General features: G+C 47.5%; 1 protein-coding gene across 1 annotated transcript in view; it reads left to right on the forward strand.

The window, feature by feature from the left end:
- The window catches only part of LOC147981003 (uncharacterized), a 30,905-nt gene extending 19,621 nt beyond the window's left edge, over positions 1 to 11,284 (forward strand). The window contains exon 2 of the mRNA XM_087515830.1: positions 10,460 to 11,284. Within this exon, the coding sequence (XP_087371956.1) occupies positions 10,460 to 11,284 (825 nt within the window). The remainder of the gene's footprint in view (positions 1 to 10,459) is intronic.
- The last annotated feature ends 12,229 nt before the right edge of the window (positions 11,285 to 23,513 follow it).

The raw sequence follows: 23,513 nt of genomic DNA on the forward strand, positions 1-23,513 counted from the left end.
CACTCTGAAATTCCTTGAACTTTTCAAAGGTCTCAGACTTGTGTTTCATTAAGTAGACATACCCATATCTACTCAAGTCATCAGTGAGGGTGAGAACATAACGATAGCCACCGCGAGCCTCAACACTCATTGGACCGCACACATCAGTATGTATGATTTCCAATAAGTTGGTTGCTCGCTCCATTGTTCCTGAGAACGGAGTCTTGGTCATTTTACCCATGAGGCATGGTTCGCACGTGTCAAATGATTCGTAATCAAGAGACTCTAAAAGTCCATCAGCATGGAGCTTCTTCATGCGTTTGACACCTATGTGACCAAGGCGGCAGTGCCACAAGTATGTGGGACTATCATTATCAATCTTACATCTTTGGTACTTACACTATGAACATGCGTAGCATTACGCTCGAGATTCATTAAGATTAAACCATTCACCATCGGAGCATGACCATAAAACATATCTCTCATATAAATAGAACAACCATTATTCTCGGATTTAAATGAGTAGCCATCTCGAATTAAACGAGATCCTGATACAATGTTCACGCTCAAAGCTGGCACTAAATAACAATTATTAAGGTTTAAAACTAATCCCGAAGGTAAATGTAGAGGTAGCGTGCCGACGGCGATCACATTGACCTTGGAACCATTCCCGACGCGCATCGTCACCTTGTCCTTCGCCAGTCTCCGCTTATTCCGCAGCTCCTGTTTTGAGTTACAAATGTGAGCAACTGCACCGGTATCAAATACCCAGGAGCTACTACGAGTACTGGTAAGGTACACATCAATTACATGTATATCACGTATACCTTTCGTTTTGCCGGCCTTCTTGTCCGCTAAGTATTTGGGGCAGTTCCGCTTCCAGTGACCACTTTCCTTGCAATAAAAGCACTCAGTCTCAGGCTTGGGTCCATTCTTTGGCTTCTTCCCGGCAGCTTGCTTGCCGGGAGCGGCAACTCCCTTGCCGTCCTTCTTGAAAGCTTTCTTTCCCTTGCCCTTCTTGAACTTAGTGGTTTTATTCACCATCAACACTTGATGTTCCTTTTTGACTTCTACCTCTGCTGATTTCAGCATTGCAAATACTTCAGGAATGGTCTTTTCCATCCCCTGCATATTGAAGTTCATCACAAAGCTCTGGTAGCTCGGTGGAAGCGACTGAAGGATTCTGTCAATGACCGCGTCATCCGGGAGATTAACTCCCAGCTGAGTCAAGCGGTTATGCAACCCAGACATAGTGAGTATGTGCTCACTGATAGAACTGTTTTCCTCCATCTTACAGCTGAAGAACTTGTGGGAGACTTGATATCTCTCGACCCGGGCATGAGCTTGGAAAACCATTTTCAGCTCTTCGAACATCTCATATGCTCCGTGTCTCTCAAAACGCTTTTGGAGCCCCGGCTCTAAGCTGTAAAGCATGCCGCACTGAACGAGGGAGTAGCCATCGGTACGTGCCTGCCAAGCGTTCATAACGTCTTGTTCTGCAGAGAGAACAGGTGCGTCACCTAGCAGTGCTTGTAGGACATAATTTTTCTTGGCAGCTATGAGGATGATCCTCAGGTTCTGGACCCAGTCCGTGTAGTTGCTGCCATCGTCTTTCAGCTTGGTTTTCTCTAGGAACGTGTTGAAGTTCAGGACTACGTTGGCCATTTGATCTATAAAACATATTGTAAAATTTTTAGACTAAGTTCATTACAATTAAGTTCATCTAATCAAATTATTCAATGAACTCCCACTTAGATAGACATCCCTCCAGTAATCTAAGTATAACATGATCCGAGTTAACTAGGCCGTGTCCGATCATCACGTGAGACGGACTAGTCAACATCGGTGAACATCTTCATGTTGATCGTATCTTTTATACGACTCATGCTCGACCTTTCGGTCTTCTGTGTTCCGAGGCCATGTCTGTACATGCTAGGCTCGTCAAGTCAACCTAAGTGTTTGCATGTGTAAATCTGTCTTACACCCGTTGTATGTGAACGTTGGAATCTAACACCCGATCATCACGTGGTGCTTCGAAACAACGAACTGTCGCAACGGTGCACAGTTAGGGGGAACACTTTCTTGAAATTATTATGAGGGATCATCTTATTTACTACCGTCATTCTAAGTAAACAAGATGCAAAAACATGATAAACATCACATGCAATCAAATAATAATAGTGACATGATATGGCCAATATCACATAGCTCCTTTGATCTCCATCTTGGGGCTCCATGATCATCTTGTCACCGGCATGACACCATGATCTCCATCATCATGATCTCCATCATCGTGTCTCCATGAAGTTGCTCGCCAATTATTACTTCTACTACTACGGCTAACGCGTTTAGCAATAAAGTAGAGTAATTTACATGGCGTTTCTCAATGACACGCAGGTCATACAAAAAATAAAGACAACTCCTATGGCTCCTGCCAGTTGTCATACTCATCGACATGCAAGTCGTGATTCCTATTAAAATAGCATGAACATCTCATACATCGCATATATATCATTCATCATTCATCACAACTTTGGCCATATCACATCACAGAACACTTGCTGCAAAAACAAGTTAGACGTCCTCTAATTGTTGTTGCAAGTTTTACGTGGCTGCAAAAGGGTTCTAGCAAGAACGTTTTCTTACCTACGTGAAAGCCACACCGTGATTTGTCAACTTCTATTTACCCTTCATAAGGACCCTTTTCATCGAATCCTCTCCAACTAAAGTGGGAGAGACAGAAACCCGCCAGCCACCTTATGCAACTTGTGCATGTTAGTCGGTGGAACCGGTCTCACGTAAGCGTACGTGTAAGGTTGGTCCGGGCCGCTTCATCCCACAATACCGTTGAAGCAAGATAAGACTAGTAGCGGCAAGAAAGTTGACAACATCAATGCCCACAACAAATTGTGTTCTACTCGTGCAAGAGAACTACGCATAGACCTAGCTCATGATGCCACTGTTGGGGAACATTGCAGAAAACAAAAAATTTCCTACGGTTTCACCAAGATCCATCTAGGAGTTCATCTAGCAACGAGTGATCAGATTGCATCTACATACCTTTGTAGATCACACGCGGAAGCGTTCAAAGAACGGGGATGAGGAAGGCGTACTCGACGTGATCCAAATCACCGGAGATCCTAGCGCCGAACGGACGACACCTCCGTGTTCAACACACGTACGGTCAGCGTGACGTCTCCTCCTTCTTGATCCAGCAAGGGGAAGGAGAGGTTGAGGAAGATGGCTCCAGCAGCAGCACGACGGCGTGGTGGTGGAGGAGCTGCAGTACTCCGTCAGGGCTTCGCCAAGCTCTACGGAGGAGGAGGATGTGTTGGAGAGGGAGAGGGAGGCACCAAAGGCGTGGTGTGAGAGGCCCTCATTCCCCACTATATATAGGGAGCCTAGGGGGGGCGCCGGCCCTAGGAGATGCAATCTCCTGGGGGGGCGGCGGCCAAGGGAGGAGTCCATCCTCCCCAAGGCACCTAGGAGGTGCCTTCCCCTTTTAGGACTCTTCCTTTCCTTATCTCTTGGCGCATGGGCATCTTGGGGCTGGTGCCCTTGGCCCATATAGGCCAAGGCGCACACCCCTACAGCCCATGTGGCCCCCGGGGCAGGTGGCCCCACCCGGTGGGCCCCCGGGACCCTTCCGGTGGTCCCGGTACAATACCGGTGACCCCGAAACTTGTCCCGATAGCCGAAATAGCACTTCCTATATATAATTCTTTACCTCCGGACCATTCCGGAACTCCTCGCGACGTCCGGGATCTCATCCGGGACTCCGAACAACATTCGGGTTACTGCATATACATATCCCTACAACCCTAGCGTCACCGAACCTTAAGTGTGTAGACCCTACGGGTTCGGGAGACATGTAGACATGACCGAGACGACTCTCCGGCCAATAACCAACAGCGGGATCTGGATACCCATGTTGGCTCCCACATGCTCCTAGATGATCTCATCGGATGAACCACGATGTCGAGGATTCAATCAATCCCGCATACAATTCCCTTCGTCAATCGGTATGTTACTTGCCCGAGATTCGATCGTCGGTATCCCTATACCTCGTTCAATCTTGTTACCGGCAAGTCACTTTACTCGTACCGTAATGCATGATCCCGTGACCAGACACTTGGTCACTTTGAGCTCATTATGATGATGCATTACCGAGTGGGCCCAGTGATACCTCTCCGTCACACGGAGTGACAAATCCTAGTCTTGATCCGTGTCAACCCAACAGACACTTTCGGAGATACCCGTAGTATACCTTTATAGTCACCTAGTTACATTTTGACGTTTGGTACACCCAAAGCACTCCTACGGTATCCGGGAGTTACACGATCTCATGGTCTAAGGAAAACATACTTGACATTGGAAAACTCTAGCAAACGAACTATACGATCTTGTGCTATGTTTAGGATTGGGTCTTGTCCATCACATCATTCTCCTAATGATGTGATCTCGTTATCAATGACATCCAATGTCCATAGTCAGGAAACCATGACTATCTGTTGATCAACGAGCTAGTCACCTAGAGGCTTACTAGGGACATGTTGGTGTCTATTATTCACACATGTATTACGATTTCCGGATAACACAATTATAGCATGAATAAAGACAATTATCATGAAAAAGGAAATATAATAATAATGCTTTTATTATTGCCTCTAGGGCATATTTCCAACACCGTATGCTCATTACCATTAACATGAAAAGTGACATTGCCTTTAGTGCAATCAATAACAGCCCCTGCAGTATTCAAAAAAGGTCTTCCAAGAATAATAGACATACTATCGTCCTCGGGAATATCAAGAATAACAAAGTCCGTTAAAATAGTAATGTTTGCAACCACAACAGGCACATCCTCACAAATACCGACAGGTATAGCAGTTGATTTATCAGCCATTTGCAAAGATATTTCAGTAGGTGCTAACTTATTCAAGTCAAGTCTACGATATAAAGAGAGAGGCATAACACTAACACCGGCTCCAAGATCACATAAAGCAGTTTTAACATAGTTTCTTTTAATGGAGCATGGTATAGTGGGTACTCCTGGATCTCCAAGTTTCTTTGGTATTCCACCCTTAAAAGTATAATTAGCAAGCATGGTGGAAATTTCAGCTTCTGGTATCTTTCTTTTATTTGTAACAATATCTTTCATGTACTTAGCATAAGGATTCATTTTGAGCATATCAGTTAATCGCATACGCAAAAAGATAGGTCTAATCATTTCAGCAAAGCGCTCAAAATCCTCATCATCCTTTTTCTTGGATGGTTTGGGAGGAAATGAAGGAAATATGCCCTAGAGGCAATAATAATGTTATTATTTTATTTCCTTATATCATGATAAATGTTTATTATTCATGCTAGAATTGTATTATCCGGAAACATAATACTTGTGTGAATACATAGACAAACCAAACGTCACTAGTATGCCTCTACTTGACTAGCTCATTAATCAAAGATGGTTATGTTTCCTAACCATAGACATGTGTTGTCATTTTATTAACGGGATCACATTATTAGGAGAATGATGTGATTGACATGACCCATTTCATTAGCTTAGCACCCGATCGTTTAGTATGTTGCTATTGCTTTCTTCATGACTTATACATGTTCCTATGACTATGAGATTATGCAACTCCCGTTTGCCGGAGGAACACTTTGTGTGCTACCAAACGTCACAACGTAACTGGGTGATTATAAAGGAGCTCTACAGGTGTCTCCAAAGGTACATGTTGGCTTGGCGTATTTCGAGATTAGGATTTGTCACTCCGATTGTCGGAGAGGTATCTCTGGGCCCTCTCGGTAATGCACATCACATAAGCCTTGCAAGCATTACAACTAATGAGTTAGTTGCAAGATGATGTATTACGAAATGAGTAAAGAGACTTGCCGGTAACGAGATTGAACTAGGTATTGAGATACCGACGATCGAATCTCGGGCAAGTAACATACCGATGACAAAGGGAACACCGTATGTTGTTATGCGGTCTGACCGATAAAGATCTTCGTAGAATATGTAGGAGCCAATATGAGCATCCAGGTTCCGCTATTGGTTATTGACCGGAGACGTGTCTCGGTCATGTCTACATTGTTCTCGAACCCGTAGGGTCCGCACGCTTAAGGTTTCGATGACAGTTATATTATGAGTTTTGATGTACCGAAGTTAGTTCGGAGTCCCGGATGTGATCACGGACATGACAAGGAGTCTCGAAATGGTCGAGACATAAAGATTGATATATTGGACGGCTATATTCGGACACCGGAAGTGTTCCGGGTGATTTTGGAGAAAACCGGAGAGCCGGAGGGTTACCGGAACCCCCCGGGAGAAGTAATGGGCCTTAGTGGAGAGAGAGGGGCAGCCAGGGTGGGCCGCGCGCCTCCTCCCCCCTGGTCCGAATTGGACTAGGAGAGGGGGGGCGGCGCCCCCCTTTCCTTCTCCCTCCCCACTTCCTTCCCCCTCCTAGTAGGAGTCCTACTCCTACTAGGAGGAGGACTCCTCCTTGGTGCGCCATAGGGGCCGGCCGGCCTCCTCCCCTTGATCCTTTATATACGGGGGCAGGGGGCACCCCTAGACACACAAGTTGATCCACGTGATCATATTCTTAGCCGTGTGCGGTGCCCCCTTCCACCATAATCCTCGATAATATTGTAGCGGTGCTTAGGCGAAGCCCTGCGACGGTAGTACATCAAGATCATCACCACGCCGTCGTGCTGACGGAACTCTACCCCGACACTTTGCTGGATCGGAGTCCGGGGATCGTCATCGAGTTGAACGTGTGCTAAAACTCGGAGGTGTCGTAGTTTCGGTGCTTGATCGGCCGGGCTGTGAAGACGTACGACTACATCAACCGCGTTGTGCTAACGCTTCCGCTGTCGGTCTACAAGGGTACGTAGATCACACTCTCCCCTCGTTGCTATGCATCATCATGATCTTGCGTGTCCGTAGGAATTTTTTTGAAATTACCACGTTCCCCAACAGGAAAAGGCATGGGTTTATGAACCCAAGGCTCTCTTTCTTTACCATGTTTCCTAGCAACAAAGTCTTTCTTATCATAACGTTGATTCTTTGATTGTAGGTCATCAAGATCAACAACAGGTTCAATTTCTACATCATTATCATTACTAGGTTGAGCATTATTATGAACATCATCATTAACATTTTCATTAGGTTCATGTTCATTGCCAGATTGTGTTTCAGCATCAGACATAGAGATATCATTTGGATTATCAGGTGGTTCAGCAATAGGTTCACTAGAAGTTTGCACCGTTCTATCATTTTTCTTTTTCTTCTTTTTAGAAGAACTAGGTGCATCAATATTATTTCTCTGAGAATCTTGCTCAATTCTCTTAGGGTGGCCTTCAGGATACAAAGGTTCCTGAGTCATTCTACCAGTTCTAGTAGCCACTTTAACAACATAATTATTTTTCTTACTATTCATCTCATTAAGCAATTCTTTTTGAGCTTTAAGTACTTGTTCTACTTGAGTGGTAACCATAAAAGCATGTTTGCTAACAAGTTTAAGTTCACCTCTAATATTAGCCATATAATCACCCAAGTATTTAATCATATCAGCATCTTGTTTTAATTGTCTACCAAAATAAGCATTGAAGTCTTCTTGCTTAAACATAAAATTATCAAACTCATCCAAACATTGACTAGCAATTTTAGCAGGAGGGATTTCAGCTTTATCATATCTATAGAGAGAATTTACCTTTACTACCTGTGTTGGGTTATCGAGGTCTGGAGATTCTTCAATAAGTAAAGGATCAAGATCATATATTTCTTCGGCAGGCGGTAAATTAAGACCATGTATTTCTTCAATAGGAGGTAAATTCTTAACATCTTTAGCTTTAATACCTTTTTCTTTCATAGATTTCTTTGCCTCTTGCATATCTTCGGGACTGAGAAATAGAACACCTCTCTTCTTCGGAGTTGGTTTAGGAATAGGATCATTAATTGGAGCAGGAGTTAGCTCAGGAGGTGCCCAATTAATTTCATTTGTCAACATATTATTCAATAAGATTTCAGCTTCATCCGGTGTTCTTTCCCTGAAAAGAGAACCAGCACAACTATCCAGGTAATCTCTGGAAGCATCGATTAGTCCATTGTAAAAGATATCAAGTATTTCATTTTTCTTAAGAGGATGATCAGGCAAAGTATTAAGTAACTTGAGAAGCCTTCCCCAAGCTTGTGGGAGACTCTCTTCTTTAATTTGCACAAAGTTGTATATTTCCTTTAAAGCAGCTTGTTTCTTATGAGCAGGGAAATATTTAGCAGAGAAGTAATATATCATATCCTGGGGACTGCGCATACAACCAGGATCAAGAGAATTAAACCATATCTTAGCATCACCCTTTAATGAGAACGGAAATATTTTAAGGATATAAAAGTAGCGAGATCTCTCATCATTAGTGAACAGGGTGGCTATATCATTTAATTTAGTAAGATGTGCCACAACAGTTTCAGATTCATAGCCATGAAAAGGATCAGATTCAACTAAAGTAATTATATCGGATCAACAGAGAATTCATAATCCTTATCAGTAACACAGATAGGTGAAGTAGAAAAAACAGGGTCAGGTTTCATCCTAGCATTTAGAGATTGCTTATTCCATTTAGCTAATAACCTTTTGAGTTCATATCTATCTTTGCAAGCTAAAATAGATAAAGAAGCTTCTTGATCAAATAAATAACCCTCAGGAATAACAAGTGATTCTTCATCATCACTTTGATCATCATAATCGGATTCAATATTTTCAATCTCTCTAGCCCTAGCAAGTCGTCCCTCGAGAAAATCACCAAGTGGCACAGTAGTATCAATCATAGAAGTAGTTTCATCATAAGTGTCATGCATAGTAGAAGTGGCATCATCAATAACATGCGACATATCAGAACGAATAGCAGAAGCAGGTGTAGGTGTTGCAAGCTTACTCAAAACAAAAGGTGAATCAAGTGCAGAGCTAGATGGCGGTTCCTTACCTCCCCTCGTAGTTGAGGGATAAATTGTTGTCTTAGCGTCTTTCAAATTCTTCATAGTGTCCAGCAGATATAAATCCCAAGTGACTCAAAGAATAGAGCTATGCTCCCCGGCAACGGCGCCAGAAATTAGTCTTGATAACCCACAAGTATAGGGGATCGCAACAGGTTTCGAGGGTAGAGTATTCAACCCAAATTTATTGATTCGACACAAGGGGAGCCAAAGAATATTCTCAAGTATTAGCAGCTGAGTTGTCAATTCAACCACACCTAGAAACTTAGTATCTGCAGCAAAGGGTTTAGTAGCAAAGTAATATGATAGTGATGGTAACGGTAACAAAAGAGTAATGAAAGCAAAGTAATGCTTTTGGTATTTTGTAGTGATTGTAATAATAGCAACGGGAAAGTAAATAAGCGTAAACCAGTATATGGAAAGCTCGTAGGCATCGGATCAATGATGGATAATTATGCTGGATGCGGTTCATCATGTAACAGTCATAACATAGGGTGACACAGAACTAGCTCCAATTCGTCAATATAATGTAGGCATGTATTCCGAATATAGTCATACGTGCTTATGGAAAAGAACTTGCATGACATCTTTTGTCCTACCCTCCCGTGGCAGCGGGGTCCTAATGGAAACTAAGGGATATTAAGGCCTCCTTTTAATAGAGAACCGGAACAAAACATTAGCACATAGTGAATACATGAACTCCTCAAACTACGGTCATCACCGGTAAGTATCTCGATTATTGTAACTTCGGGGTTAACGGATCATAACACATAATAGGTGACTATAGACTTGCAAGATAGGATCAAGAACTCTCATATATTGATGAAAACATAATAGGTTCAGATCTGAAATCATGGCACTCGGGCCCTAGTGACAAGCATTAAGCATAGCAAAGTCATAGCAACATCAATCTCAGAACATAGTGGATACTAGGGATCAAACCCTAACAAAACTAACTCGATTACATGATAAATCTCATCCAACCCATCACCGTCCAGCAAACGTACGATGGAATTACTCACGCACGGCGGTGAGCATCATGAAATTGGTGATGGAGGATGCTTGATGATGACGACGACGACGAATCCCCCTCTCCGGAGTCCCGAACGGACTCAAGATCAGCCCTCCCGAGAGGTTTTAGGTCTTGGCGCCGGCTCCGTATCATAAAATGCGATGAATTCTTCTCTCTTATTTTTTTCTCCTCGAAAGCAAATATATAGAGTTGGAGTTGGAGTCGGGAGGTCTCCAGAGGCCCACGAGGTAGGGGCGCCCCCCACCCTCGTGGAAAGGGTGTGGGCGAGGATTTTTTTTATTATTTATTGTAATATATTCTGTGGAGTTTCAGGTCATTCTGAGAACTTTTGTTTTCTGCACATAAAACAACATCATAGCAATTCTGCTGTAAACAGTGTCAGTCCAGGTTAGTTCCATTCAAATCATACAAGTTAGAGTCCAAAACAAGGGCAAAAGTGTTTGGAAAAGTAGATACGACGGAGACGTATCATCCACCTCCCCAACAACTGGCACCTGTCCGCCGATCGTGTGCCGATCCCGCCGGTCCCGGCGAGTGGTCGTGCGCGCCGTCATGAGATCGAGCGCCACCACCGCCTCCTCCCCAACGACTTTTACTACGACGACAGGTACACCCCGGACTCCTCCCTCTGGGATACCTGGCTCAGGGACGAGCACGACGTGCGGCGTGCCTCCTTCTTCGACGACATGACGTCTGGGTCGCGGCGGCCACGTCGGGAGCGCGCAGCGCCTGCTCCCCAGGAGCGCGGGCGTAGGCTGGTGCGCGGCCTCACTCCCACACCGTCGCCGTCGCCTTCGCCATCTCCACCACCACCTCCTCACATGACAGCGGAGGAGGAGGCCCGTCTCATGGCGCGTGTCATGGAGGACTCCATGTACACGCACGATGAGCGGCAATGGGAGGGCCTGGAGGAGTTGATGGCCCGCTCCGCCGCCGGCGAGGTAGCCATCCTCGAGCTGGAGATGGTGGCCGCGAAGGAGGCGATGGAGGAGGAGGCGATAGAGGAGGAGCCGGTGGCCGCGTTCCACCCGGGTCTGCTGGGCCAGGGGTGGGGCTGGTCCTGCACTGCACCGGAGATGGCCGCCGCCGTGGGCGTGAACTGGTGCGCCACTCCGCCGCGGTCACCGGAGCGGGAGGCATCACCACGGGAGGAGGTCGTGCAGGCACCTCCCGCCGTCCAGCCCGCCCCCGTCTACCACGCACCGCCAGCCCACCTCTGGACGCCGCCGACCTACGTGGACCTCGTCAGCGACGACTACGCCGCCGGCGGCCACTGAAGACGGCGACGGCATCGACGGGCATGGGTAGGAGCGCGCTGGCGGTGGCCGTTTTTTATTTTCTTTTTATGTTTAATTATGTCAAGTTGGACGTGAAACTGGGCCGTTTTGTGGCCGTGGCGACCCTAACTAAGTTTTATGTTTATTAAACTGTGCTTATTTAATTTTTTAGTCATTTTATTTACGTTTTTCTATTTTTAAATCATGTCCAACGCGGACGTGATTTGGGGAGCGGCCGCGCGGTGGGCGCACGCACGACCCAACGGACAAGACCGGACACGAGCGAACCCATCAGCGCCACAAAGGGACAAAATCCGGCCAAACCGGACGTCCGTTTGGGGTCTCGCGGTGGAGTTGGCCTAAGAAAGTGAATCTTGTCTCATATCTGTTCAATGTATATGTGTTGGTTAATCAACGCGAGAAGTGAGGGACACAGGGAGTGTTAGAGCAACTCCAAAGGGCCGATACATTTCGTCCGCCTGCGACCGTTTGGGTCGGCGCGGACAAAAGTGGTGGCCCAACGCACTGACCCAAACCCAAATCACGTCTGTGTCGCGTCCGCGCTGACGCATTTGTGGTCCAAATTTGCGCCCCAAATGCGTCGGCGCGGACGCCGAATGGACGCTTCACGCGCCTTCTCGCTGTCCGCTGCGTCCCCACATGGCGGCCGTCCAACTACCCGCTGCCCACGCGATCAACTTAATTTATGACCACGGGCCCACGCGTCAGCGACGGCGCTCGTCCGTTTTTAAGCCGACCGTGCGGTGGGGCCGTCTCATCCAAACTCGCCGTCCACATCTGCCAAGCTTTGCTCCCCCGTCGCCGGCAAATCCTAGCCACCACAACCACCGCGAGATGGGCCTCTTCTCCGGTGCCAGCGGCAGCAAGGCCAAGGGCAAGGCCCCCGCCACCCCTTTCCCCTCAAAGTTCCTCCCGCCTCCGCCGGCGCCGGCGCCTCGCCGACAGAGGCAGCGCGTGAACGTGCCAGTGCACCAGGCGGAGTGGCACTGGCAGCACAGCCAGCCTTTGCCGTATCCCGACATGACCCTACCGCACGACTGGCTTCTGGATCCAGATAGGATCCCAGTGCCGGCGACGCCGCGGACGAATCGGGCTCACGCGGAGGAGGTGCGACGCCGGCGGGCGCTGCTGACGCCAGAGCAGCGCCGCGACGCCGCCTACGCATCCGACTCGTCCAACTGGGCGAGGTGGTTCGCCTTCGAGCACGAGGAGGCGAGGCGACGGGGCGTGCCCAAGGTCGACCGGAGCTCGCCGCCGTCGGCGCTCGTCGTCCGCGAGGAGGACCAGGCGGCCCTTGCAGCCGTCTACCGGGAGAGCGAGGAGGACGAGCGGCGCAGGGCGGAGGCGGCGGAGGAAGAGGAGGCTCGGTACGAGGCGGCAATGGCGCAGGCACTTGCCCTCTCCACGGCGGGCGACAGCGTGGTGCCGATGATGGCCCCGCCGTCCCCTATCAAGCCGCAGCCGAAGCCCGAGCCGGAGCCGTCCCCCATTGATCGCTACTCCTGGACAGGAGTAGTGCGCGAGTGGGTACGCGCGTCGTCGGTCTGGATGGGAGCGACGCCGGCGGAGGAGGCGGCGTACCTCGAGCACTGGCGCCAGATCCGGGTGGCTGAGGAGCACCGCGACCGCGAGTACCTCAAGATGTTCGAGCGCGACCTCGAGGAGGAGCAGCGCGAGGGCAAGGAGGAGGCGCGCCAGGCCGCGGCTGCACAGGCGGCCGCACACACCCCCGCGCCGGCACTGCGTGCGCCCGACATGACGGCGCTCTGGAACACGGCGTTCGCTTGGGCCGGGCCGGTGCCGACGCTCATCGACCTCACGGACCCCGAGGACGATGACGACAACGCCTAGGGCAGCGCGCCGCCTCATAGTTTAGGTTGTTTTTATTTTTTTAAATGCAAATGTGGATGTGTGGACTCTCGCCGGCCTTCGTGGCCGGCTTTAATGTTTAACTAATGTTGTTTCTCTTTTTTAATGTGCATGCGTTTATTTTTTTAGCACCGTCAAAATGGGTCAGGCTAGCGTTGGGCGGACGCGCTGACCCAAACGCGGAAGCGGACATCCGTGTCCGCCTGGCCGACCCAAACGGACAAAAAGCGGACAAAATTGCCGTCCGTTTGGGTCGGACCGTTGGAGTTGCTCTTATTTACACGTGGGGAGAAACCACTCATTTTGTGGCTGAAATAATGTTATTCCAACGCCGACACAAACCGTCCAGACGTGTTCTGTCATCCAACGCTGTCTTGTATCGGTCCGCAGGCGTGCATTTTCTCACAAACTAGAGACAAAGTGGGGGAGGGGGTGCGGGCGTCCGGACCGCTGCCACGTCCGCATCTGGCAATCATGTCACACCCAAAACCCTCTTCCATCGCCCGCGTGCTTTTCCGTTCGGCTCCAGCTGCCCGCATTCATGCTGCTGTGAGCGGCCACTCCACATTAACGACGACCAGGGTGGACGGAACCTCTCAATGGCGCCGACCGCGGCACGCCCAGCTGAACACGCGTCCTCATCTGCCATCATTAAAGTCGCGCGTGTGCCCGGAGACCTACTCCGACCACACATCCGTTCATGAGCCGGACTACATTAAACACAACGCTGATTGGCTCTTCGCGTCCATCGTGTATTTAAACGAGGTCAGACGCCGGGCAAGAACTGCACCATACCTCCGCTTCCCATATTCTCCTCGCACCATATTCTCCATACTCTCCATGGCATCCGACGAGCAGCAAGAGGGGTTTTCCATCATAAAAACTGGCTGGGTGGCCCGCCGAGCCCGCCGGATACGAGCGAGGCAACTCACTGCTCCACCTCCCTCGCCGTCTTGATGAGCGGCCGTGACAAGACTCATGAAGTGAAGGTGCGGTCTCCCCCGAGGAAGAGTGGAATATGCAAGACAGATCGACCCACTTGGGACACCAGGCCTTGCCGTTCACATGCCCTACTCATCATCATCATCGGAGGAGTCCGCGACCTATCCGTCGCCGGTGGACATGAGGTCCACGATGGAAATGGAGGGACTGACACTGTCGTCGTCCCAGCGGCGCGACCAAACAGTGTTTGGCGGCACGTAGGACGCGAGGTGGTGGCGTACCGGTCTGCGATCGCCTGCGCATTCAGCATCGCGTCCGCGTCCGGCTAAGCCACCCGCGCGTTGCGAGCAGCAGCTTGAGCGCGGGCGTCCTTGTAGAGCGCCTACTGCTCGATGACGAAGTTGGGGTCCACCACTGCCTAGGTCGTCACGGCTTCCTCGCTCATTCGCTCACCATTGACCTAGCCTTCCGCCGGCCGGTGCTGCTCGAGGAGGACCATTGCTCTTCATGTGCCTGCTGGAACAGTGACATAGGTGCCGACGCAGGCTGCTCCTTCGTCATGGTGGTGTTGAAGTGCGCATGCGCTTGCTCCTTGGTCAAGTCTGCATGCACCGGCACGGGCTTTAGTGTTGAATCGTTGTCGGAGCCCGTCTTCATCGTGCGGTCGTTCTCGTCAGATACCTCAGGGGAGTTGGCCAACATACCGACCTCGATCCGCCTTGCACGCGGACTCTGCCAGGCGGCGACAAGGGTGGTGATCTCGTGCTTCATCTTCATCGACAGGCTCTCCCACACAGCGTTCCCACTCACAGTCATGGTGGATGTGGTGCACATAAGAAAGATGTGGGGTGGATGGGGTTGTTGTGGGCTATTCGCCAGGTGTGACCGTCTTTAAATAGTGGATGCCAGTGAGACCAAGCGTCCGAGTGCATCAACGTGCAGGCGCCGGAGTTGGTTTCTCGGTCGACGAGCCTGTTTAATGGTGGCAGACGGAGGGATGAGCATTGAACGGGTGGGATAGACATCCGTCCCGTCCCGTACAGTAAAAGTCTCTTTGGCATTGAACAGGTGTGGAGACCAGGGACGCGGCGCGGGCGGCGCCCTTGGCCGGCAGGTCGCTTCAATGTCGGCAACAGGTGAGAGGTCACGCCTGCTCTGGGCCGGCGTCAATGAGCGGCCGCTCTAGAGCGGCGTGAATGGCTTCTGCCGGGAAAGCGCGCGGGGGTGCCCTGGTTTTTGGTAGGCCAGGTTTGTCAGACGCGGCCATGGTAGTGGGTCCAGACGCCTGCAAAGCCCTCCCCCCAGTTTGCGGAAAAAAGAGCGTCTGAACCGGTCGGCGAATTGATGCAGGACCGCGTTGGATGGTAAAACACAGCCGGACCACGCTGTCCGAATCCTTGCAGGTGGTTTGAGGGACGACGTTGGAGATGCCTTAAGCCGGACAATCTAGATCTAGTTTAACTAGGTAGTTGCTTATTGTTAGGGCTCTAGCTTGATTTCTTCTAGTTAACCGGACATGAGTCTTTTTGCCTCTCCTTTGTTCAATGAATCATATCATCCCTCTTGTTATCTCTCAATAAGAAAGTAATAAAATAAGAAAATTTCTAAGTTGTTGTTTTAATGAAAAGTAGTAAATCGCTGAGATTTTTTCTATTGAATTTCATTTTTGCCCCAGTTTTAACTTTTGTGAAAGAAATTACCTCATTTATGAATTTTTCATCCATTCTATCTCATTTAGCGAAAATTATACCACATTTTACCCTTTCTAATTTCATACATTTCAAGTAAAAAAAATCAACATACACAAAGAGATATAGAAAAGATAGATCACTCAAAGTGATAGTAACAGTATAACATTTCTTGATGTTCCTATCCATTCTTGTAACATATTCTCTGTCTTCTATAAAAAATATACCACGCAATTTGTATACTCTCAAAGAAAAAAAGAAGACTCTAAAAGGCCGGTTGCTTTTTCCTCACCGAGATCCACATGATTAGCCTAGTAAATCACAACTAGTGGTCCCATGGAATAGTATCTCTACTTTTTTTTGTTTGGCAGATATTGTGATTCTCATTCTCTCCACAAAAGAGAGCATGGAGAAGGGGAGAGAGCTTTGCGGATCATGTGTGTGTTTTGTGCCTTTTGCGTGTGCACAATTGGTTTGCACTAGGTTGTACTACATGCCTACATGTGATGGTGATATTACATTAAATCATCCAAAAGCATACATTTAAATATTTAATATTGGGGTGAGTAGTAAATCTGCTTTCGAAAACTACTGTACACATGACGTTTCGATGTTTGATCGTCATACGATGCAACATCCGCTGGTGCGCTGCATCTTGAATCCACTCAGGGACGGTCTAATCTTTTGTGTTGGGCATGGGTCGTGTAGGAAGTATCGTCTCTGTAGCAGGAGTCATATGCTTTCCGGTGTTATTTATATTGGTCTCACGTGCCGTGTATTGCTGAACGACAATTTGTTGTTCAACTCCGCTCCATTCAAGCCTTCACATTTCAAGCAATTTCATCAGTTCTATTGACGACTTTACCTAATTCTTAACCTACCAATTGTTGGCTGGGTTCGTTTCTTTTTGTTGACATAGGATAGGAGTAGTGTATATGGTAGGTGCTACCCACTTTCCTATATAATATTTTCTCCGCATATAGCCAAGTAATTTAGGGAACGAACAACCATCATCAATTAGTCTTCTCATTTCATCATCCGATGGATCTTCATCTCCCTCGTCACGTACGTCCCCAGAAATTTCCTTGGCCCTGGTTCCAGCGGCACGCCCCTCGGCCAGTTGTGACCGTTGGCTCATCTAGTTGCTCATGGTTTAAACTAGACAAAATTTGTCGCTGCCGTTCGGCGTGACCTTGACGTAGCAACACGCGCTAATTGAACCAAACAAATGTGTAATTTTAACGAGCGTTCTCTCAACTCGTATGGCTCGTGGGATGGTCTTGTTCCACAAGTTGCTATGTTCTGCCGAGGAAATATGGAACAGCTAGCTCGTTGTGCTTAGAGCAACTCTAGCAGACCCCGCATCCGACCAGCACGGAAAACGCGTTTGCAGTTCGCGGAAAAACGGTTTTGTAGGCCGGCGCGGACGGCCGCAGATACAGACCCCGCATAACAGACCCGTAAAAAAGAATAATCACGGAATATGCTCTTTTACGGGTCGGCTTTGCGGGGTCTGATCGGGCGCAGCGCAGCTCCTCCCGATCCGGAAAACCTAAATTTGCACCATAATTTGATCCAACATAATGCATTTTTTTTTGCTTTTTCAACAATATTGGATACATAGACATCACCAAATCTTTGCTAGAATAGTAAGACCAAAGAAAACAAGAAACACAAGTATGCATTTTAGAAGATTTCCAAGTTGTACTAATATCTTCTCCATGCATTCATTGTTGATCTGCGGATTCTTGATTTTGCATTCTTCTTTCTTCATCTTTGGTTCGAAAGAAGTAGACGTTGCTTTCCCTCCAGTTGCACATGCACCTGATTCATTGCCTTCGATTCTATTAAGGAGTGCACGAACATCTATTAATTTTTTTCTATCAACAAATCAATGTACTCGCCTTCCCAAAACCAAAATGAGTATCCATCTTCCTACACACAATGAGTGAGCATCTTCAAAATGAGCTACTGCAATTGAACCAAATAATGAGCCATCAAAATGAGCTACCGCAAGTGCACGTACCCCGTCGTTTTTGCATTTGAAGAACACCCATCCGGGGTGCTTCGTCGCATTCTATGAGCGGCATCGGCAAGCCACAAAGACGCAGCGCGAGCGCAGACCCCGGTGGACGGCCGGACGAATCCATGCACGCAAACCTTCGGCGGCGGCGGGCAGACGAAGCAGCACCTGCATGCGGCGATGCGCCCTTGTCTGGGCTGCGGGAGAGGCTCCCCGACCACTCCATCGCTTGGGGCAGCAACCGGCGTCCGGAAAAGCCAAATCCGGTGGCCCGCGATGAAGTGTCGCAGATCTGCAAATCCGGCGGCCCGCCGACGCAGGGGGGAAGGGAGGGGAGGCCTCGTGCGCGTGGCGGCCTTCCGGCGTGCTCCTGCCGGCTGCTTTCGCCGGAATCTTGGGCGGCGGCCGGCGGCGGCGCGAGGGGGGAGAGGAGAGGTAGTTGGTGGAAGAAAGCGCGGGATGAAATGTCCCTCCACCAATCGCTTCCGTTTATATGCAGGGCACCGCAGCCGCGAGGCGGAAACCCGCGTTTTCCCGGCTTGGGCTCGGGATTTTATCGCGCCCCCTAAATTTTTTGGCGGGCCGGGGCGGGATGTTAGGTCTGATGGGGCTGATTTTTCCGCCCCGACCCGCATTTTGTTGGTTATTTTACGGGTCGGGGCGGGATGCGGGGTCTGGTAGAGTTGCTCTTATTCTGTTCCCTTGAACTTGGCTGCTCAATGGTCCAAGGGATGTCACGGAGCTTGTACGTGTGTGCATCACCGTGACTCTGTAAACTATAAAATACTTTATTCGTCTTAAAATAAGTGTCTCAACTTTATTTTAGTACAAAATTATATTAAAATTAAGATATTTATTCTGAGACAGAGGGAGTACAACACAATGGATATATACAGATATACTAGTGGTATTTCAAACAGAAAGAGCAATACAATTAAATGGAGATACACGAACGATGACTTGGTACTCACACGGTATGTTAGTCGTGAGCGATGTGCGACCCGCATTTCTGTCCCGAAACTACACTACCAGTCTAGCTAGCTAGTTTTACGTAGACATACTTGCATTCCGGTCTCCCGGAATACCACAATTTATACATGGCATATTTGGCACGGATAAGGTGAAGCGGGTGCGACACATGTATACGCCAGTATAGTGGCCAATGGATATGCATGACAAAGACGCGTGCATATCTAAATACTTAGCGCAGAAGGAACCAAAATGGTACGTAGGTGTTGTCTACCGGTTCCGTATGCCATTTCAGCAGCCGGGGAGATGAGATGACCCATCAGGGCTCAGGCTATGCCTTTTCGTCATCTATCTCATCATCTGCACCGTTCGTCCACCATGATTCGCCAGGTTGGCGCAGCCGGCTCATATACCTATTGTTGCTCCATCCTTTTTCTGGCTGACGTCGAAACTTATGTTGCGTGCTGAACGCAGCTGAGGCACCTACTCCTAGTTGGCGATTGACATCTTCCAGCGCCTTCTTTCTTTAATCAATTATATAAGCTGCATTTGGTAAATAATCATAGGGGCTCAAGGCTAGCGCTCCCTGCTAGGCAGCTTAGGGCGTTATTATTACCTTGTGAAGCACGGAGGACCTACGCTGACGCCGGCCGCCGTAAAAGAAGAACGAAAATGGACGAGTCAGATTGCCTTTTCCTGAGAAAACACGTACGAAGAAATCGGCGGAGATGTACACGCTTGGAGAAGAAAGAAAGGCTTTTGTCATTGGCCACTATGACTAGACGACTGGAAGGACGAGGTTGGCAACGATGACAAGCCACCGTGGGCTGGCTTGCCGCGCGAACGCCCTGCTCCGGCCTTCCCTACCAAGTCACTGCTATATCCGAAACCGGGAGCTGGTTCTGCACTTTTGCTGGAGATTGATGCATGTCCTGCCTCTGCCGGGAGTAGTAGGAGTATTACCAATCACTATCAGCTGCGGTTTGACTTTCTTTTCTTTTTATGAAAAAACGCGCTTCGGTCTCTTTGACTCACTAGAGCTACTGTTTTCCATTCTTTCGAGGCTGCTGCCAATGCATGAGTGCTTAGATGAGGTGCTAAGCACATTAAATATGAGTTAATTGCAAAAAACAACTACATTTGGGGCTTCTTCTGCAGAAAACCATCTGGTCCCTAATCTTTTGCAAAAAGCACTGCGCATTCGGTAAACTTTTTGTAAAAAACAGTGATAGCTTGATTTGCAGCCTCTGAGGGCGTTTCAGACAGGTGGGACCCAAAAGAGGTGGCGTGGCGTAACGGCGAGGCGGACGACGCCATTACTCGTCGAACCGATGTGGCCGGCTCGCCCGACCGCACTAGCTTTCTCACTATCTCGCCCGCACTCTCTCTTTGTCCTTCGTGCTCCCACTCATGGCGACGGCGAAATCCCGCGATGGAGGCGCTGCTGATGCTAGGTGCGGCGCTGATGGAGATCCGCCGGAGTTCTATGGTAGCTCAAATCCATCTCAGCCGCAGCTTCCTCCCCAACTGCCGCCGGCAACCCCATCAGTTGAATCTGCGGCGGCGGCCGCGTTCGCCCGAGCTGTGAAGGAAGATCCGATGGGCAGCCAAAACTGGGCATCCTCTTTCGGCGGTGTCTGGTAAGTAATGCATGCGCGTTCTCCCTTTTCCCCGATTGGGTTTGTAGTTTAGGTTTCTAGGGTTAGGGTTTTAGGGCTGATGTTCGTCCGGTTGGGTTATAGAGTTAGTGTTCTAGGTGTGCTGTTCCTGCGTTAGGGTTCTAGGGTTAACTGAAATTTTGTCTGAATATTTAACTGAACATTCATGTTTAGGGTATTGAAGTGTTAAGTTTACTGTTTTAGTTGAATTAGTAACCGAACACTTATTAATTGAACATTTTACTAAAGTGTTAAATTATCTGTTAATTGAACATTTGTTTGAATATTCAGCAAAGTGAAGTGTTAAGTTTACTCATTTGTCTGAATATTTAGTTAATTGAAGTGTTAAGGTTTACTGTTTTAGTTGAATTAGTAATTAAACATTTGTTAATTGAACATTTTACTGAAGCGTTAACTCATCTATTAACTAAACATTTGTCCGAAGTATTAACTTATCTGTTAACTGAACTTGTAACTAAACATTTTACTGAAGTGTTAACTTATCTGTTAACTCAACATTTAACTGAACTTGTAACTAAACATTTAACTTAATTTGTAATTGCATTTATAAATATTCTTTTAACTGAATTTTGAATATAACATTTGAAGTAGCTTTGTACTGAATAGTTTACTGTAATTTTGTTTGTAGTTTGGATGATGAAGTCTGGGAAGTCAGATTTCATTTCTTTGACAGAGATAACTGGAAAAGAAATATAAGCCTACCAGACATAACTTTCTGGAATCTAGTTGCACTTGTAAAGGTAGAAGGCTATTCTTGTAGAGATTATATGTATTATGTCAGAGATCCAGGTGTTGGGGTGTCAGGAATGGTAGAGTTAGCAGATGATGAAAGGGTGGAGGAGATGCTGGATGAGCTAGCTAGTAAAGGAAAAACTGTGGTTAATATTACAGTAATGAGAAGTGATGCTCCAACACCAGCTGATTTGAACAGAGGCAGTGTGTATGAAGATCAGGTTCCTTTGTCTGAAATAGGTGTGCCACTTGTGTATCAGATAGATACATCTGGAGTAATTTTTCCTAGTCCAGTGAAGCCACAACTAGAGCCAGTCCAGGTCATGCACATTGAACCAGAATTTGTAGTGGACAATGGTGAGGAGAGGCATGAGTATTTCATGGACATTGATCAGGAGCAAGAGAAAATAGAGCAACAAATGGAGGAGAATAGGAATAAAGAGATTGAGAAGTTCAGGAGCAATAAGAAAAGAAAAGAGAAATACAGAGTAGCTAAAAGGAAACTTCCAGAGTTGCTTGCTGAAGATTGTACTGACAGTGATACTGATAGTGAGATTCTAGCAGGTGAGGACATAATTGCTAGGCTATAGGCAATGAAGAAGCATAGAGATGATCCACTCAACCACTTTGAGGGTGACACTGATGTTGAAGAGCTATATGAACCAGATGAGGAGGAGGGAGTTGATGAGGAGGAGGCAACAAAGCAGGAGGCAGCAGAGCAGGAGGCAGCAGTGAATAGCAGCATAGGAGGAAGCACTATAGGAGGAAGCAGCACAGGAGTCAGTCAGAGAAAGGGGCCAACAACCAGATCTCATGCAAGTTTAGATCAAATTATAGAACAAGACTGGTACCCTTCCTCTGATGAGGAGAGCAACCCAGGTGACTTAAGCCAGGAAGACAATGATGGGGCTCAGCCACCAGCTTTTAAGATTCCAGGTGGCAGGAAGAGTAGGGCCAAGAAGAAGAAACCAATGGTTTGGTATGATGAGAAGAGAGAGAACCCACAGGAGCAATTTGTGAAGAAACTATGTTTCCTAGATGTGAGCTAATTCAGGAGGGCACTTCAAACATTCCACATCTCACAGAACAGAAACTATTCCTTTCATAGGAATTGTTCTGATAGGGTTATTGCAGCTTGCAGTAGTGCAGAATGTCCTCTTTTCATTGCAGCCTCTCAGATAGCACATGAGAAGACATTTTGCATAAAGAAAATGAACTTTTACCACAATTGTGCTACAGTAGGAGAGAGCACCAAAGTAACTGTCAAGTGGTTGGCACATGAGTGTGAGCAATAGTTGAGGGCAGACATTAACACACCAGTCCAATCCATAATTGAGAATTTGAAGCAGAAACATGGCATAGAAGTGTCCATTCACATGGCCTACAGAGCAAGGAAAGTTGCTAAGAGTGTGGTCCAAGGAGATCCAAAGGCACAGTATACAAGGATAAGGGATTACCTCCAAGCTGTATTGGATACCAATCCAGGAAGTAGATGCAGTGTTACAACAAAGCATTTGAGGGCACATCCTAGCAAGAATCCTAGATTCCATGGCTTGTTCATATTCCTAAATGCATGCAAAGAGGGTTTCTTAAATGGCTGCATACCCTTCATAGGTACTTAAATGCTAATTGCTAGTACTAAAATTTTTATGTATAGCTCTGCACTACTTTGTTTCTAATGTGCTATGTGCTGTTGTAGGTGTTGATGGGTGTTTTATAAAGCTTACCACAGGGCAGCAAATCTTGGCTGCAACTGGAAGAGATGGTAATAACAACATTTTTCCTATTGCATTTGCAATAGTTGACAAAGAAGATACTGCAAGCTGGTCATGGTTTTTAACACAACTCAAGTATGCCATTGGTGGTGAGTCTGGGAAGTATGGCTACTACACTATCATATCTGATAGACAAAAGGTAAAACCAAAATCTGCTCCTCTATAATGCAAATGCTTAATATTGTCAACAAGTGCCTTGTTAGTTACACTTTAGTTGTTTTAAACAGGGTCTTCTTAAAGCCATAAATAATGTCTTTCCAAACTGCCCACAAAGATTCTGCCTTAGACATATTTATCAGAACTTTCAAACTGCTAATTTTAGAGGTGAAGAGTTAAAGAAATACATGGATCAGGCTAGCTATTCATATACTGAGCATGGATATGATATAGCAATGGATGACATGAAAAGAGAGTGTGAGGCAGCTTGGAAATGTCTTAGTAAGATTCCCAACATACATGGGCTAGACATGCCATGGACAATAATTGTAAAACTGACTTGTTGTCAACAATATTAGTGAAGTGTTTAACAAG

The sequence above is a fragment of the Triticum urartu genome, chromosome 3A (genome assembly GCF_056163025.1).
Source record: "Triticum urartu cultivar PI428250 chromosome 3A, HENAU_Tu73, whole genome shotgun sequence".
Taxonomy (NCBI): Eukaryota; Viridiplantae; Streptophyta; class Magnoliopsida; order Poales; family Poaceae; genus Triticum; species Triticum urartu.